The 16,936-nt window shown below is 48.6% G+C and overlaps 2 protein-coding genes across 5 annotated transcripts in view; one reads left to right on the top strand and one right to left on the bottom strand.

Moving 5' to 3' along the window:
- Caly (calcyon neuron-specific vesicular protein) overlaps positions 1 to 686 on the top strand; it is a gene marked incomplete in the record, with an annotated part of 9,770 nt that extends 9,084 nt beyond the window's left edge. Inside the window, 2 exon segments of the mRNA XM_013503059.1 lie at positions 1 to 128; positions 539 to 686. Of these exon segments, the coding sequence (XP_013358513.1) occupies positions 1 to 99 (99 nt within the window).
- The window catches only part of Prap1 (proline-rich acidic protein 1), a 20,218-nt gene extending 18,460 nt beyond the window's left edge, over positions 1 to 1,758 (bottom strand). For 2 of the 4 annotated variants that reach the window (XM_005402061.2, XM_005402062.2), the window contains exons 1-2: positions 1,096 to 1,758; positions 688 to 748 (exon numbers count right to left, since the gene is read on the bottom strand). The gene's annotated coding sequence lies outside the window, so the exon portion shown is untranslated. The remainder of the gene's footprint in view (positions 1 to 687; positions 749 to 1,095) is intronic. The other 2 variants (XR_001230826.1, XR_001230825.1) reach the window with 2 other exon arrangements.
- Between the last annotated feature and the right edge of the window lie 15,178 nt (positions 1,759 to 16,936).

Genomic DNA, 16,936 nt, shown 5'->3' with positions numbered 1-16,936 from the left:
GTGGCGACCACGGAGCAACCTGGAAAGCCCTCGGCCAAGGGCGAGAAGGAAGAGGTGTGGAAGGCTGTGGCCAGCTCGCCACCACCAGCCCCTCAGTGACCGACGCGCGCCCTGCCGGCCGGCCCGGGGTAAGTGTGTCTAATACTGAGCCTCTCTCTGGCCTCCTGCCGCCTTTTCTGAGTCAGGGGTCCGCCGTTTTCTACACAGGACGTCGAGACTAGAGCGTTACACTGGCGCTTGTGCTCCCACACCCGCCACCCCACCTCTGAGCGCTTATAGAGAAGCAGGGATGGGGCTGGGTTGGGGCCTCAGGGGCAGAGCGAGTCCAGGTCAGGGGAGGGGGAGGAGCGGGAGCTGTCAGGTCTCAAGGACCTGGAGGGAGGGTGGAGGACTCAGGGGCGGAACAAGCCGGTAAAGCTGGGAGAAGGGCCTGCTAGCTCCTCTTTCTGCCCAGGTTAAGGGGTAGGGGTGGCAGGGGCGGTTTTTAGACGCCAGGATCGGCCCACCAGCTATCAGCCTCTGCCCCTCTATCTTGCAGCATCCCCTGCCAACTCCTGTGACCAGTGAGTCGCCTGCCGCTCTCCTATCTTGTGTTTGTGCCCTTTCCCCCAGACACCTCGCTGATGCCCCCGCCCTCGGTGGGCCTCTAGCTTTGTCGCTTTTCCGTAAGTAAAAACTCATGTCTACCTGGGTCTTCATTTCTTCTCTGCGTCTTCGTTCACTTCGGCTGGGCTGTTTTTCTGCTTACCTGCAGGCACAGAGGGACCCTTGATGGATCCTGCTCCTGAAGCTCGGGAGCAGGGATCGGCATGGATGAGAAGGTGCCCAGGCTCCTGTGCACCTGAACCTAAGGGCAACTTCCCTACATGGACAGGGCCTTGTCATGGTCCAGTTGCCCTCTTCAGCTACAGTGGAAGGAGCTCATATCCACCCAAGGGAACTGGGGGTCCTGGATTGTCCCTGACTATTAGCCAGCCCTACATTTTGCTGCGTCCCCCACCATCTGCCTCGTGGTGCACCTGGTTCCCTTGGCTCTCCCATCCCACAGGAGCATCAGGCTCCTACTGTGGGCTCGTAGTCCTGGGAAGCACTTACTCTCAGTTCCTGGCTCCAGACAAGTCACCCATAGACATGAATGAACTAATGAAGAAATGAATGAAGGCTGTGCTTGAGTGGGGAATGGAAGATGGGGGATGCTAGCTAGCACCTCCTGGAAGCCCCCACCCCCAGCACCAAGGTCTGGGTTTCTGGAATGAGATGGAGTAGGGCTGAGGGTGAGGGGTGTTGGATCTACATCAGCTCCAGGGAGCTACGGGGGAACCCTACCCCAACTCTGACACCATATTCTGTCTTTGTGACCTCAGTTCTTTCTGCCACCTGGGTGTGCTGGGTCCATGCCCCTCCCTCACTCCACCCACTGAAGCACCTATTCTTTGATCCTTTCCTCCCTGTGTCCTAGTGGGAGCCAAGCTCCAGCTCGGGGAGTTAGGACTGTGATAGGGCCTGGGTCGCTCAGGGGCCAGAGGAAGCAGCTCTGAGCAGGAGGGGCCAGTGTTACTTGGTGTCCTTCCTTAAGTGTGAGAGGTGCTGAGCTTTGAGGCCTGGGAACCCACAGTTGGTCCAAATCCCTGGAGGAGTCCCCTCTTATCTCAAGTGGAGCTGAAAGATTTGGATGGAAACCCAGGACCATCTCTATGGTGTTGGGAACCATCCAGGACGTGGGTTCTGGGTGTCCACTTTCCTTCTAGGCACTCAGTGGATACAGCTGGAAGAAATGTGCACACACACACACACACACACACACACACACACACACACCCTGCATCTCATTTCTCTGCACACACAGGCTCACACACACATTTAAAATCTCCATGAGTTCATGTGACACTTCCAATCCAATGCAGAACCTCAGGATCTGCTCCAGTCTTCTCTTCCCATAGTTAAAACTCCCAACTTCTCCAACAAGAAGGAACCAGTTGCTGTTAATTTTCCTATATTTACTTGCTCAATCTCAGAATATATTTGAATTATATATAAGCCACAATAAAAAAACAAGCCAGCACACTAGACTTAGGTATTTGCTTAGAGTTTTTTTTTAATTGTTCAATCTGAAGCCATATAGTCTAAGTACAAGCTCAAAGGTTACTTGGGTTAGTTGTTTTTTCCACATTAGTGCAGTTATATTATTCATTTGACATGCAATTAGAGGTTTAATTACTGTTTGTGTTCCATTTTAGGCCCCTCCCCATTTTGCTGATTTTTAGTCTATATTTGACATGATTCCAAAAGATGAAACTATACAAAAGGGTTTCTCAGATAAGACATCCTGTCCCACTCCATCCCCACCCACTGAAGGAAATCAGTCTTATTAGTTTTTTAGTTTGGCTTTTCTTGTCTTTTTGCAGAAGTAAGCAGATGCACATTTACTTATTTTTAATTTTTTTCTTTGTTTTTGTTTTTGTTTTTGTTTTTGTTTTTGTTTTTTTCCGGTACCGGGAATCAAACTCATGACCTTGCACTTGCCAGGCAGGCACTGTGCCGCTGAGCTAAATCCCCAGCCCTTATTTTTAATTTTTAAAGTTTACCTCTTTACATTTTCACTGAAGAGCTTTTTCCAACAACAACCAATTCTTCAACACCAGCTGGAGTCCTGTACTTACCCTTTTCTGACACCAGCTGGAGTCCTGTACCACTGGTGTCAGTCCAGATCCACAGTCAATGGCTCAGCTCCTCATAACATCTTCCCTCGGTAGACACAAACCCAGGGCTCCCAGCCTCTTGTACTTCTACCCAACTTGGTTACAAAGGCAGATGCTCCAAGACCTCTCACTGGGCTTCGTGATTCTCTAGAGCAAATGACAGAATTCAGGAAGGCACTTTACTTGTGTCAAAAGACAAAATTATAACACATTTAACTAAAAATCTTAATTGGCTTTACTGTGATTCCAGAATCAGGCAGAATTGGCATGCCCTGAAATACAGGTGGTCCAGTAGGCTGGGAGGAGGGGGAACACATGCTAGCTGGGCATGGTGGCACATGTGTATAGTCCAAGCAGCCTAAGAGGCTGTGGCAGGAGGATTGCAAATTCAAGCCCAACCTAAGCAATTTATTGACTTAAGAAAATTATCTCAAAAAACCACATGCTAGACATCTGAGACTTTTCTTCATTCTTTTCATGGTTGCAAAGAACTCCATGGGTGGATGACCATAATTTGCAAGTAATTTTGCCACAACTAATTTATTCATGTGTATTTTTATTGTTGGAGATTTACCTTCATGGTAGATTCCTAGAGGTAGTATTACTGGCTTGAAATACGTTTTATAATCATAAACTTAAAAACAGCTTCTCTCAATCTTGCAAACTCAACTTAAAATCTTATTTATAAATCTGTTAATTTTGTGTTAATGTGAAAACACACTTTCACTTATTTTTAATTTTCCATTGGCTTATATATTTGATACATTAAATCTCTAAACTTTTTAGATATTTCACAAACATGAAGAACTTGATTAATTAAATTCCCTAGGTATTTCTAACTTTAATATAAATGGATCTACCTAAGTCTGCTGAATGGTTCAAACATTTGGCAGCACAGACCTACAAATCTTCCAAGGAAACTTTCACAGGCATTTTCACACCACATACCAGCTGATACAGCCAAAATCATAGAATAAGTCAGATGATGTTAAATTTTTTCAGACTTTAAAAAATGAAAACCACATGATTATAGGGTAAAATTTAAAGCGTTTCTTATTAAAACAAGTTGAATATGCTACATTTGCTTAAAAGCTTCTTTCAGTAGGAAATAGCATGAATTTATAGTCCTAACCCAGACACCATGCAGCAGGAATAGGGCTTGCTGGCCTTAGCTCCTTCCAGCAGCCTGGGCCACAGCCCTCACCATCTCAGGTGAGCAGGTATATTGGCTGGCCTGGTTCTCTGTCAGGGGCCAGTGGCAGGCCTTGGTCCCAAGACCACACCACTAAGGCATCAGGAAGCCACATGGGCTGTCCAGCCAGACAGATCCCAGGAACAGGATCATACATATCCTGCAGTGCCTACAAGTTTTGTTATTGCCCACTTTTTACTGAAATCTCTCAAAAAGACTCTCACCAGACACTCTGTTGCAGTAGAACCTGCTGGCTTCCTCCAAAGGTGAGCCATTTTAAGAAACAGTGTGACTTAGAGGTGACTGTGACGACATGTTCCACAAAACCTGAGGCTTCATCCATCTCATCCTCTACACTGTGTGAACATTCAATAGTCACAAGGCACTTGTCTGACTACCTTTTAGCACCCCACATTATGACCTCTTAGTGTGACCCTGACATGCTCCAGGTTTAGGAAGATGGGAAATCAAGATCTGGGGTATATTCTTCACCCAGGTATACTGCGATGTGGCACCTTCATAAGGGTAGAGACCCATTGGGGGCACCAGAAAGGGACAGCTGTCCATGGGGTAGCCAAGGGAGCTTCTTCAATAGCTAAATGGATTTTCCTCAGAACCTTTTGCCAAGATCGCCTACTGGATCTCAGCCAGTGAGGCAGTTCTGTTGCTCACCAGCAGTTGAGACTCAGGAATCAGAGACAGGGAGACTTGGCCAGCTGTGCTGTTAGGGCTGTACAGCCTTTGGGGCCTGACTCAGAAACTGTTTCCTTATCTGTATCCTGGTGCCCATGAAGGCACTAGACCTAAGACTCTCTTGCCAGTGATGGGTACTTGCTCCAGAACGAAACTCCTGGCCTCTAATGTCCCCTGCACTGAGGTCCTCACTGCCCTAGTCACCTGCTCAGGGCTTCTCACCCAGGAAGGTGGGGTTGTCTGCAGCCCCACCCAACCCTGTAGGATGCATCTGACTAAGTTCCAAAGGTCACTCTGGCCTAGAGTAGGGCCCCACCTGCCCTGGGACTTAGACCCAATGTGTAGATATTGTGGGCATGTAAAAGGCTGCTCCCTGCTGACCTCAAGGAGGAATGTGGCAAGGGAGCCCTTGGCCTATCGTCATCACCCACTGCAAGGCTCAGCTGAACCACAGGAGCCTAGAGAGTCTTGGAGGGTCCTACAAGGCCCTGGGGCCTGCTACTTGGCTCAGGTCACCTCTGTCAGATCCAGACCTCCTTGCATGTATGTGTGCACCTGCATGTGCACACAGCAAGCCTCTCAAGCCCCAGAGTTCTAGAAAGGCCCAAGAGTTCCTGCATTCTTCATTTTTTTCTTTTTAAAGAGAATAGTAAAATTAAAAAAAAGAAGCAAAGCAAGGATATTAAAAATGATACAGGGCTTCAAACCAAATGATAGGAATTAACAGTGGCTGTTATATTACATATTGTTATCTTCAACGAGGTTGCTCAGATTACCAGATGTAAGAATGGAAGATTGATCAAATCATTAAAGAGAATAAGAAAATAATAATTTAAAAAAACATTACAGACAATACGGAGTTTCACTAGACAGAATAGTAGGAATTCACCAATGGTTGTTATATTGCATATTGTTGTCTTCACACATGTTGCTCAGATTACCAGATATAAGTATGCAAAATTGATCAAAATATATAAAAAAAATTTAAGCATTAACTGTTTCTTTCAATAGACCACCACACATCAGCAGTACAATTATCCCAGCTATCCATATGTGTATACATATTGCCTTACTGTTTTCTTTCTTTTTCTTCTTTCCTTCATTCCAGTTGTTCCTTTGAGCAATTTCTTTCCCTTTCATATTATCTACTGTACATTTTGGATTTTATTTACTCTTTCATGTTCTTACACTAGGGAGACAATATGATGTTTAAACATGTGGGTCCTATTTATTTCAGTCATGAGTGTGGTCTCTACTTGCATCCATTTACCTACAAAAGCCTCAAGTTTATCTTTTTTTATAGCTGAGTAATACTCCATTGTATAAAAATACTACATCTTTTTTACCCACTCCTCGATTGATGGGCATTTGAGTTGTTTCCAAGATTTAGCTATGACAAATTGCACTGCTATAAACATGGGTGCACATATATCACTGTGGTATGTTTTTAATTCTTCTGGAAAAATACCCAAAAGGAGAATAGCTGGGTTAAATGGGACTTCTAATCCTAGTTTTGTGATCTCCATACTGATTTCCACAGTGGTTTCACCAATCTACATTCCCACCAGCAGTGGAGAAGTGTTCCTTTTCCCCCACAGCCTCTCCAGCATTTGTCATTGGTTGATTTCTTAATGATAGCCATTCTTTCTGGGGTGAGATGGACTCTTGGTGTTGTTTTAATTTGCATTTCTCGAAAGACTAATGATGGTGAACATTTTTTCATATATTTATTCGCCAATACTATTTCTTCATCTGAAAAGTGCACATTCATCTCAGATGCCCATTTTTGGATTGAGTCTTTGGAGTTCCTGCATTCTTGACACGTTTGCATTTTTGGCCTGAGTATACCTGTTCCCAGGACAGGTGCTGCCTGTGTGGTGTGTGGAGTTGGTCCCTTAATGTCCTGGGCACCTGTTCTGTAGCCTGTGGGCTTGGATTTTATCCCACATGGCTGAGGGTAGGGGCAGCACCAGCTTTGTGGTGAGGCTGACATTCTCATGTGTGCCCCTGGAGTCCTTGTTCCATGTTGTAATTTTCCTGGGGAGAGAGGCAGATCTGAGGACCTGGTAGAGTCCATGTAAATTCCAGCGGGCCCTGGAAGGCTACAGAAGCTACCATGAGCAGAGCCAGGATGCCCTACAACTCCTTAGGCTCTTCCAAATACTCAGTCTTGGACATCTCAGAGACCAGATAGCAGAAGCCTTTGGTTCTGGTGCCCCACAAAGCCTTTTAAAAAGTTGTGGACATTCAAAGCCTCTGCAGCAAGCCTCAAGTCTTCTAGAACACTTGCCCTGACAGTGCCCATCACCAACTCCTAGCATGCTGGGTTTGGGCAGCCCCCAGGCCTTAAATTGCAAGAGGGTCTGATCAACACCCATGATAGCACTGAGTCAGAGTTGTCTTGTGCAGAAAACCATTTCTGTCCCTCACACTCCTACCTACTGGTGTCCTCTCAAAGGGGACCCCCATGGAGTCTTACCCCTCAGACACTGGTGGCATCCATTCAGCCTCTATACTGACTCCTGGCAGGACCACAACAGCTAGCTGAGATTGGAGAGGTACCTGGAATGTTTGCACAGTACTGGACTTTGAATATGGCTGATCTTTGGAGATCAGCTGCTCACTTATAGACAGATACGCTGAGGCACAAGGCAGAAGCCCCACATCCACCGCTCAACTCCAAGGTCCTGCCTTGCTGCTGGGAGGCTGGGACTGAGGGTATCTCTAGGGACCCCTGACCAGAAGTAGATAAGGACCTGTCTCCTCCCACATCTCCAACCACAGACTCCCACAAACAAAGCTCAGCTGGTCAATAGCTCTGGGAAAACAAATGCTTGTGCTGCTCCTGCTGTTTCACTAACATTCTCAAATCAGGTAATTCATGGCAGGTTCTGTTGACCCCTTCATGTCCTTGAGGGACAACTCCAGCAGATATGCATAAGCAGTCACAGCACAAAGGCATCACTGCTACCTAGCTGACAGGGTGAGGGTTGGAGGTTGCTCCCGGGAGGTGGCGCTGCAGTCAGACACACCAACCTCAGCTTATTGTCATCACCTTCCCCCGAGCGGTGGAGCTACGGATCCACGTCCAGCTCAGACCCACTGGCCAGCGGGCAGCAAGCAAACGCTGACCCCACCCCCTCCGCTGATTTTACCTGCTCACAGCTCTTCCACCAAGGCCAGATGTGCACCTGCATGGCACCGTGGGCAGGGCTTTAAGGACTTGTTGCCTCACCTGGGCACTATTTTAACTGCTTATTACCTCAAACTCCCTGTAGCTCAGGCTGGCCTCTAACTTACGGTGATTCTCCTGTCTCAGCCACCCCAGTGCTGGGATTGCAGGTGCAAGCCACCACCTCTGGCTGAAAAGTAAATTGGCCAAAAAGTAAACTGTACTCTAGGTATTTATTTATTTATTTGGTTTAATAATTTTTCTTTTTATTGAGTAATTAGCAAGTCAAATCATATATATTTAAGATGCACAACATTTTTAGGCAGGTAGTTAGAATTAGAAGGCTTGAGAAACAAAGGGCCAGGGTCCAAATAGTATACATTGCCAGTTAAAGAAAGACTTCAATGTATGATACATTTATAATTATTTGTTAGGCTCAGACCTAAAGCAATCCCACAGAGCACAATCTTTGTTTATTTTCTGGTTGTTTGTTTTTTACAGGGTTTCACTATGTAGGTCAGTAAGGTGGCCTTAAATTCACTATGTAGTCCAGGATATCCTCAAACTCACAGGGATCCTCCTGCCTCAGCCTTCTAAGTGCTGAGATTATAGGGTTGCACCACCATTCCCAGTACAATGACATCTTAAGGTTGTACACTGTGCACATTTCTTCTGATACTAGCCACCTGACTAACTCCAGAACAAGAAATGTTGCATTCCTGGCTACCATAGTCTACAGCCCAATGATATCAGGAAGGGAAACTTTTTTAAAGACTCTCCTGCCTTCGGCTGAGACCTGATCTAAATTAAGAATTTATCTTTCCTAGATTTTCTTTCATAATTTCCTTACATGATGAAATCCCCTGAGGAAACACTAAAAGAGACAGGAAGATATTTTGCAATTCCAAAGTAACTTCTAAGTAAAAATGTCTAAAAGCATCCTAATTATCCTAGTTCTCTGAACACCAGGGTAACTCTTCGTTACATACAAAGATGTCCAAACTCCACATGGAGCAGCTATCTTTATGGCACTGCCCACCTTCCCACTTGAAGGCCTAGCTTTATCTATATCTACTTTACAACAAATTCTATTTATACGTACTTCTAATACAGGACCTCCAAATGATATAAGGGAATTATTCTAATCTCCAACCTGCTAGATGTCCAATATGCTAAGTTCATGTTCTCCAAAATAGAAGACTGAATTCTGAGGAACAACGGAGGTTAAGAGTAGGACATTTCATTGAGGAAGAGATAGCTCCTGCCTGAGAGAGACAGAAGGGGACCCAGAAAGTGAGTTGCCAAAGGAAGTTTTATAGAGAAAAATCACAAAATGGATTCAAAATCATGAGGTGAGTACAACATGAGACAAAAGTAAGATCAACCAATAAGGTTACAAATATAGCCACTTAGGTAATATTGATCCAATGGGGAAGCAAGCATGTAGCAAGTGCACATGGAAAACACAAGGACCTTTTTTGGAAGAGATGGATCAGAAGGTTCTGATCACCCACCTGGGTGACTGATGCCTGTTTAGAATATCAGTCATTATTGTTTAACCCACAGGGAGGTATGTAAGTGTAGTCATTCCATATTTATCTTGAGGCCTGACCATAATGGATGTACCTCCAGCCACAGTTGTAATGTGTTTGTATCTTCTGTGCTGAGTCCTTCAAGGGCTTAGCCCTGTCTGACTGCCTATAATATTTCTACCTAATTTAGCTGTCTATAATACCTCTGCACTGCCAATGTGTCTTTTTTTTTTTTTTTGCTGATTCCTAGAAGTATTTATTAAATGCTTTTGCACACCAAGAAATCACCAGCAAAGTGAAAACTCATAAATTTAGCCCACTGTCCCACAGAGAAAGGATTTCTATCTAGAACGTATAAAGAATTTTCAAAAATCAAGCCCCTGAAATTCAAAGGCCTAACTCAAAAATGGGCATCTGAGATGAATACACGAGATGAATGGGCAAATGAGATGAATACACGCTTTTCATATAAAAAATACAAATGGCAAATAGATAAATGAAACAATGTTCAACATCACTTTTCATTTAAGCAATGCAAATTCAAACAACACTGCGATTCCATCTCACCCGAGAAAAAAATAGCTATTATCAAGAAATCAACCAATAACAAATGCTGGAGGGAATCTTTGGAAAACAGAACACTTCTCTACTGTTGGTAAAAACGTAGACTGAGGCTGGGGATTTAGCTCAGCGGCAAAGCGCCTGCCTGGCAAGCACAAGGTCGTGAGTTCGGTTCCCGGTACTGGAGAAAAACCAAAAAAAAAAAAAAAAAACGTAGACTGATAAAACAAGTGTCGGGGGGGCTGGGGATATAGCTCAGTGGCATAAGTGCATGCCTGGCAAGAGCAAGGTTGTGAGTTTGATCCCCCATACCGCCAAAAAAGAAAAAATGGGTGTCACCTATGAAGAGTGGGCACTGTTGGGTCAAAATGTGAGGAAAAGATTTTCGGCATGCTCAATGTGTCTTGACTGAATTCTTTCATCAAGGACTCAAAGTACTGAGCACCAAGGAAGTGAGGGACCAGTTCCTCACTGCATCAGCCCCTAGCTTCCCAGTGCCAACATTGTATGTATTTTTGGGCTTTTTTGGGGGGGTGGGTGCTTGGGTTTTTTTGTTTGGTTTGGGTTTTTGGTTTGTTGTGTTTTTTTTTTTTGACACAGGGTCTCACTCTGTACTCCGGGTTGGTCTTAACTCACAGTGATCCTCCTGCCTCAGTCAGCCTCCTGAATGCTGGGATTAACTATAGGCATGCATGTGCCACCAAGACCAGCTAGAACATCATGTTTTGAGGTACATATATTTTGTGAAATGATTACTACAATCAAATTAATTAATATATCCATCACTTACATACTTACAGTAATTCTTTCTTTCTTCCTTTCTTTCTTTCTTTTTCCTTGAGACAGGTTCTCTCTAAGTCACTTAAGTTGTCCAGCTTTCCAGAGTGATGGCATTACATGCCTTCACACATGCATGGCTCCCAATCTGTTCTGAATTCAAGGAAGTGTCGGAGTACTAAACAAGGGCAGGTGACGGGGTGGGCAGGGATCTGCATGGTGAGGTCACACTTAATTTCATGTCCTGACTGAGGAGTTATTGGTTCAGCTCTGACTGATCCAGCCCCTAGACCCAGCCACACACTAGCCTAGGACTTCAAAGTCCTCGGTAGGCCTTCTGCTCTCTTCGGCTCTCCCTATGTGAGCCAGCCAGCATGTAGATAACCCCCCTACCACCATCTCCGTTACCCCCAAGAATGGACAGGGTAGACAATGGAACGTGTCTTCTGGGAAGAGGGTGGTTGTAGCTCTTTTGTAAATCTCAGCACAGGCGGCCAGCTGGCTTTTCCACATTGGGCACAGGGGTCTGGGAATAGGCTTTGGTATGCCTCGACTGGGGCACCTTGGTCCTCCAGAGCCAGAGTTCCACGCAACTATGAGCAGACCAAGTCAGGTAGGCAGGGCCGCCTGGCACAGGCTTTGGCAAAGGGTAGCAAGTGGACATTCAGCAGATACTATTGTTCCACCAGGAGTGGCTCCTCTTTCTGATATACCTTTCATTAGGTCAAGGCCTGGGTATCTCCAGCTCAACCAGTGGCCAACTCTGAGGTGTCTTGGCCTGCCCTTAGCCTAGGAACAATGAGGCCACAACATTGCCTGGAGGTGAGAGTCAGGTATCATGTAAGGCAATGACATCAAGGACCCTGGGCCACTGGGGCAGCAGGGAAACATGTCCTTGGGTCTCTTCACTGAGCAAGATACCAAGTCATCAGGCCTGAAACTGCCAGTGGAACCAAGCCCCACAGATGCTCTGAGCTGCACAAATGCAGTCCAGGGTGTCCTCAACCTCACAGTGGGAGCAGAACCCAGAAGGAAGGCTCATATCTGCGCAATGTTCACTCAGTTATCTCTTGACTTCCTTCTAAATTCTAAGCTGAGAGCAGTATTTCACACAGAAGACAGTCCTGCATGTGGCCCATTTGCACATAGCTGCAGCTGGGTAGATCAAGAGCTGTGAGAAGCTGTGGTTAATTGGTCTCAAAAGGCAGCTGCCTGGGAGGTGCCTAACGGCAGCAGCCCCTATGTGATCTGTGCTATAATTCGTTAACTTGAAGCACACATGTGATGCTCCTTTCTTCCCTTCTTGTTTGTTCTCTACAATGGGTTTGGAAACAGGCCCAGCTTTGAGCCATCCCTGCCAGCCACAGACGCCAAGGCCAAGCAAAGCCCCCAAACTGAGTCTGGGGCTGAAGGGCAGAGCAGGAGCCAGTTGTGGACCAAGTGTCCCCTCTCTACCCCATGTCCTTTCCTTGTCTTGATTATTCCTACACTCACAATGGACTGGCACTGATGCTGGTTCCTGGGCTGAAGAGAAGGTGCCCATCTCTCTGCCCTGCAGCCAGGTGCCCCTGAGTGCCACTTGCCCATCAGGCTCAGATGAAGAGCAAGGGCAGGGTCCTGGGCCAGGTCAGGTGGGCAGAGCACAGGCCTTGGGTCATTATTCAGCCTGCAAGGGACAAGCTCCAAGGCTGGGTTGGGGCAGCCTGGCACCCAGCAGGCAAGCCTACGCTCCCCTCCCGCACACATCTTGGTGGAGCTTTGAGGACCCCCAGCGCCCTTCTGGAGAATATGACCTGTTCTGCCTGAAGTATGAGCAGCATCATGTCCGCTTTTCTTCTCAGAAAACATGATTCAGGATTGCATCAACCTCAGCGCTCAGGATGCTCGTGTGGCTGAGGCTGCCAAGGAACCAATACTGGATGACACCTGCTGCAGCCTGGGAGGTTGGTAGGAAACAGCCAGGGACGGGGCTCAGGGGCCTAGGCACAGACACAAACAAAGCCCCCAGCCCCTTGTGATGGTTCCCAGAGGCCTCAGCTCAGGGAAGATTCCATGGATCTGCTGTGAAGTGGTGACTCATGGAAGGAGTCTTTAGGGTGCAGCTCCTCCTCCCTGCTCCAATGGGAGGAAGTACAGAGGGTCAGCACCCTATATGCCTGCGCAGCTCTGCCTCCCCACTAGTAGGTACACTGTATGTGTGGTAAAATCCCTAATCCCATCTTTTCTCCCTCCTCCCTCTCCCCACTCTTACAAGGAGAGGGGTTGTGATCTAAGTCTACAGGCTCTATGGGCCCTGGAAAGAGCTCTGGGCAAGACAGCACTCCCTGAGGAGCCAGGAAGTGACAGCCCTTTGGGGAGGGACTCACCCTATCCAGTCCAGGTTGGACAAAGGGTGTATATAGCTACACCAGGTTGAGGTTCCTGGAAAAAACTGGATGGAGGGGGAAAGGCCTTGGTGACAGTCGCCAAAAGCTCTCGAATTTTCTGTCCTTATTCTTTCAAGAAACATTGGTGTAACCAGAAGACAGGAGCCTTGGGAATGTGGAGCCACAAGATTGTGGGGAGGGGTCGGTGGGCGACCCGTACTTTCTAAGGTCAGGGCCTACGCCCACCAGCCAGGAAGAGGGCGCCAGGCTTCCTGGGTCCTGAGGTCGCCCCACTGCCCCACCCAGCGAAGCTCCTGCCCGGAGCCAAGGGCTGGAGTCAATAAAGGGCAGGGCGCTAAGAGCCCCGCCTCAGAGGGCCAATCAATACCAGGGTGGCGGCGGGGAAGCGGGGTAGAAGGAGGGACTGGGGTTGGGGTGCAAGGAAGGAGCTGGATGGGGGCCCCGAAAGGGAAGGGGCGAGGAGTGGAGGAGACGGTACGGGGAGGGCATCGGGCAGCGGGGAGGCCGGGCCAGCCGTCGGGCTGCACCGGGCTGCACCCGGCTGCGGCTTCGGCGGAAGCACACGCGGGCGGGGCGGGCGGTGGCTGAGTGGCGCGACCATTGTGCTGGCCCTGCGAGCAGCGACACGCTCGGAGTCCGCTCCCTGGCGACGCCTGAAAGCGCCTTTGACCAGGAGGCTCACCTGCAGAGCTGGCTCTATAGAGCCTCTGAACGCACAGCAGCTGCCAGGGGCCGCCGGCCGGGCACCTGGGGGGACAAAGAATGGGGGCCGGGCCCTTTGAATGAGAGGCCACTTGGAAGCAGCAGGCATGTGCCAAGCCTCAGACGGGGGAAGAAAAGTGCCCTTCATGTGGCTCTGATTGAAGGGGACCCTTTCTCAGCCGTGGCGCCCTCATGTGCATGACAAAGGAGCCGGCGCGGGAGCCCAGTGGTCGGGCAGAGCGGCCGGCAGCCCAGCCCACGGTCCTCCGGCCCTCTCCCCGTCCCGTCCCGCAAGCCCTGGCCTTCACACAGGAAAGGACAGGGCTGCGGGCTCTGGCCCAGCTTTGGGAGCCAGCAGAGGAGCCTTCGCTCAGGTGGATCAAAGTGAGGGAGGCGCCAGCGCCCCACCCCGGTGTTTGCAGAATTTGTACTGTGGTTCTGCAACTGAAGATGCTGGGGAAGCCCTTTAGACATGTTCCTCAAGGAGGAAGGCCGCGTTTCATTTAGTGTCTCCTGAGACTGCCGTGGGAATATGGGACGATCAGTGACCTCTCACAGGGACACAGAGGTAGGCATTCAAACACAGCAGAACCTGAAGGTGCCCAAGCTGCCCAGAGTGACCATGGTCTTCTAACATCTGGACACCTACTTGCTCCTACTCACACGTCACCCCTGCCTGGTAGAAGGGCAGGGGAGCTGGCCTGCAGGGCCTCAGGGGAGAGGCAGAAGCCTAGGCAACATCATCACCAGGTGTCACCTGAGCCCTCTGGGGTTCTATTTGTCTTTGGGATTATGAGGCAGCCAGAGCCTCCATCCTTCGGCCTGGGTACCCTTTAGTTTTTGCCTCAGCTCAGGGTCCTATCCCTGCCCCAGCCCCCAGCCAGTCTAATAGTCCCTCTGAACACAGGGAGCTCCAGCCCAGCCCCTCCATGGCTCCCTGGTATCCTGGACTCTCAGCATATTGCTGCTAGCCCTTGGTCCAGTATCTCCAAGATTCTGCACATAGCCCAGAGAAACAACATGGAGGCAGCCAAGGGCAATGGCTGGATAGAGGCTCATAGTCTGGGCCCATGTGAGATGAAGAGTGGGTATAGATCTTGGTGCCAGACAGGACTTTGTTCAAGGTTGGCCAGCACACAGGCCTGCTTGCTGCTGGTGTATTCTACACCAAGGCCACACATGTTGGTCAGGGTCTTGGACACAGGATAGCTGGCCAGGGCAGCAAGAGCTAATGCTACTCCCTGTGCATCCCCAACTCAGAGAGCCCTCTCTTCCAGGACACCAGAAGAAACCGGTTAGACCTACTGCCCAGGCATTGGTTTTAGATGCTCAGAGCTTGTTATTAATTACTATCTTAGATTGTTTTGAAACATAAGGAGCCTTAGGCTATGAACCGTCTATCCTCTTCGCTGCCTATGTCTTTATCAAGTAGAACTTATTCTGCAAGATAGCCAAGCCTTAATCTGCTCTTGGTCTCCATGGAGATCCTGATTGCAGCCCTGTTCCCCCAGATTTCTGATCAGGTCTTGAGGTCCAGAAGCTATGGGTTTCCAACCCTTCCTGAACAAGGCACCACTCACTGCCTGCCCTTGGGCCTGACCTCTAGACTCATCAGGACCTTGGTCTGGACTCCAAGGGTGGAAAGGCTGTGCCACCTCTGGGAGGGTAACTCCAAGCAGATGAATCCCACTGTCCCACTGTTTCTGAAGTCCCACCATGGGGCTCTTTTCCCTAGGGCTAGAACCAGCTCTTGAAATCATACTAACTTAGTATCCTTCACAGTGTTCCTCTTGTCCACCTTCTTCTCATCTCTCCCTCCATGCCTGAGGCTTTGGAATGGTTTTAAAATATGTCCACAGTCTTTGAAACTTTTTCCTTCAGATGATGGGGCTTCTTTCCCCTGCTCTTGAGCATCGTTGGACCTGGTATCTCACTTGTGAAGGACATAACACAGCAGTGGTGACTAGACCATGAGGACTTCATCCCCCTGTGCCAGCTGGAAGGACACTCAAAGGCACGCTTGGGCCACTCTCTTAGTTACCTATGTCTTTATTGAGTAGAGGATTTCTTTTTTGACACAGGGTCTTGCTATGTATTTCAGGGTGGCCCTGAATTCACTGTGTAGCCTCTAACTCATGCTGCCTGAGTCTCCTGAGTGATACAGTTACAGGCATGTGCCACCACATCCAGCTCCAAGTAGAGGAATTGCTATGGAGATGTCTTCTGGGGGAACAACTATAAAGAAACCATCCTGCTGAGCTGTCCCTGGGTGTGGCCCTCCAAGCTAGGTGAAATTAAGGTGTCTGCTGTTTTCAGTTGCAAAAGTTTGGGGTAATCTAATGGGCAGGAGCAGCTAACCCTGTAGCTCCTGTGGCCTACTCTCTACTGAGCACCTGCAGTGGTTGTCCAAAGCTATATGGCAGGAGTCTCCACCCCTCCACTAGAACTAAAGTCAAAGCTCCAACTTGTTTTAGGCTACAAGCAGGCTCCTATTCCCCTCTCTGCTTCACCTCCTACTTCCCTCCTCAACTTCCACACCAGCCTGGTGGCCTCTTTGTTATCAGGCCACTCATGGCACTTAAGTCTGATGAAATTTCTCCCCTTTAGGGATCCCTGACCAAACCATTTAAGTGTCCTCTCCCTGTCTCACTTGCTGTTATAGCTGAACCTTAGGGTTTCCTCCATGTGTGATTACCCCTTGCTTACTCCATCCCTGGAAGGTTGAGGCACCTACCACATGCCATTATGAAGAACAAAGAGGATTACACAGCCCTGCAGCTCCCCCTGCTTCTTTTTGACCTGGCTGCATAGACTAGTGGGGCAGTCAGGAAAGCCGAATCTTCCTAGAGCAAGTCTGTTTGGGTCTCACCTGAGTCATTGCCACCAACTTGGCCATGGCTCTGACAGGCCAGGTTTTCTGTGTCCTTGCTCCCCAAGGTAGGACCACAGTGCTCAGTGTGGTCATCCTGTTGCTCCTGTTTAAGGTTGTGATGAGGCCCCATTTGGTGGGTCTGGCTGATGTTGCCTTTTGTATGTGAAAAGCCTCACCCAGGATAAAGCAGGTGAGGCTGCCCATCAGCCTGGCAGCAGACGCCCAGCACCTGGTGTCTGTGTGTGCTGGTATGAAGTCCCAGGTCCCAATAGACCCAGAACCAGCAGGGCACCTGGGCCAGGCTCCAGCCAGGATCAGTGATCAAGATCAATTAAACATACTGTGTGTG

The sequence above is a fragment of the Chinchilla lanigera genome, unplaced genomic scaffold, assembly GCF_000276665.1.
Source record: "Chinchilla lanigera isolate Chin_1 unplaced genomic scaffold, ChiLan1.0 scaffold00076, whole genome shotgun sequence".
In the NCBI taxonomy this organism is placed as follows: domain Eukaryota; kingdom Metazoa; phylum Chordata; class Mammalia; order Rodentia; family Chinchillidae; genus Chinchilla; species Chinchilla lanigera.
The sequence above is the reverse complement of the archived record's forward strand: the minus strand, read 5'-3'. Positions and strand labels throughout refer to the sequence as shown.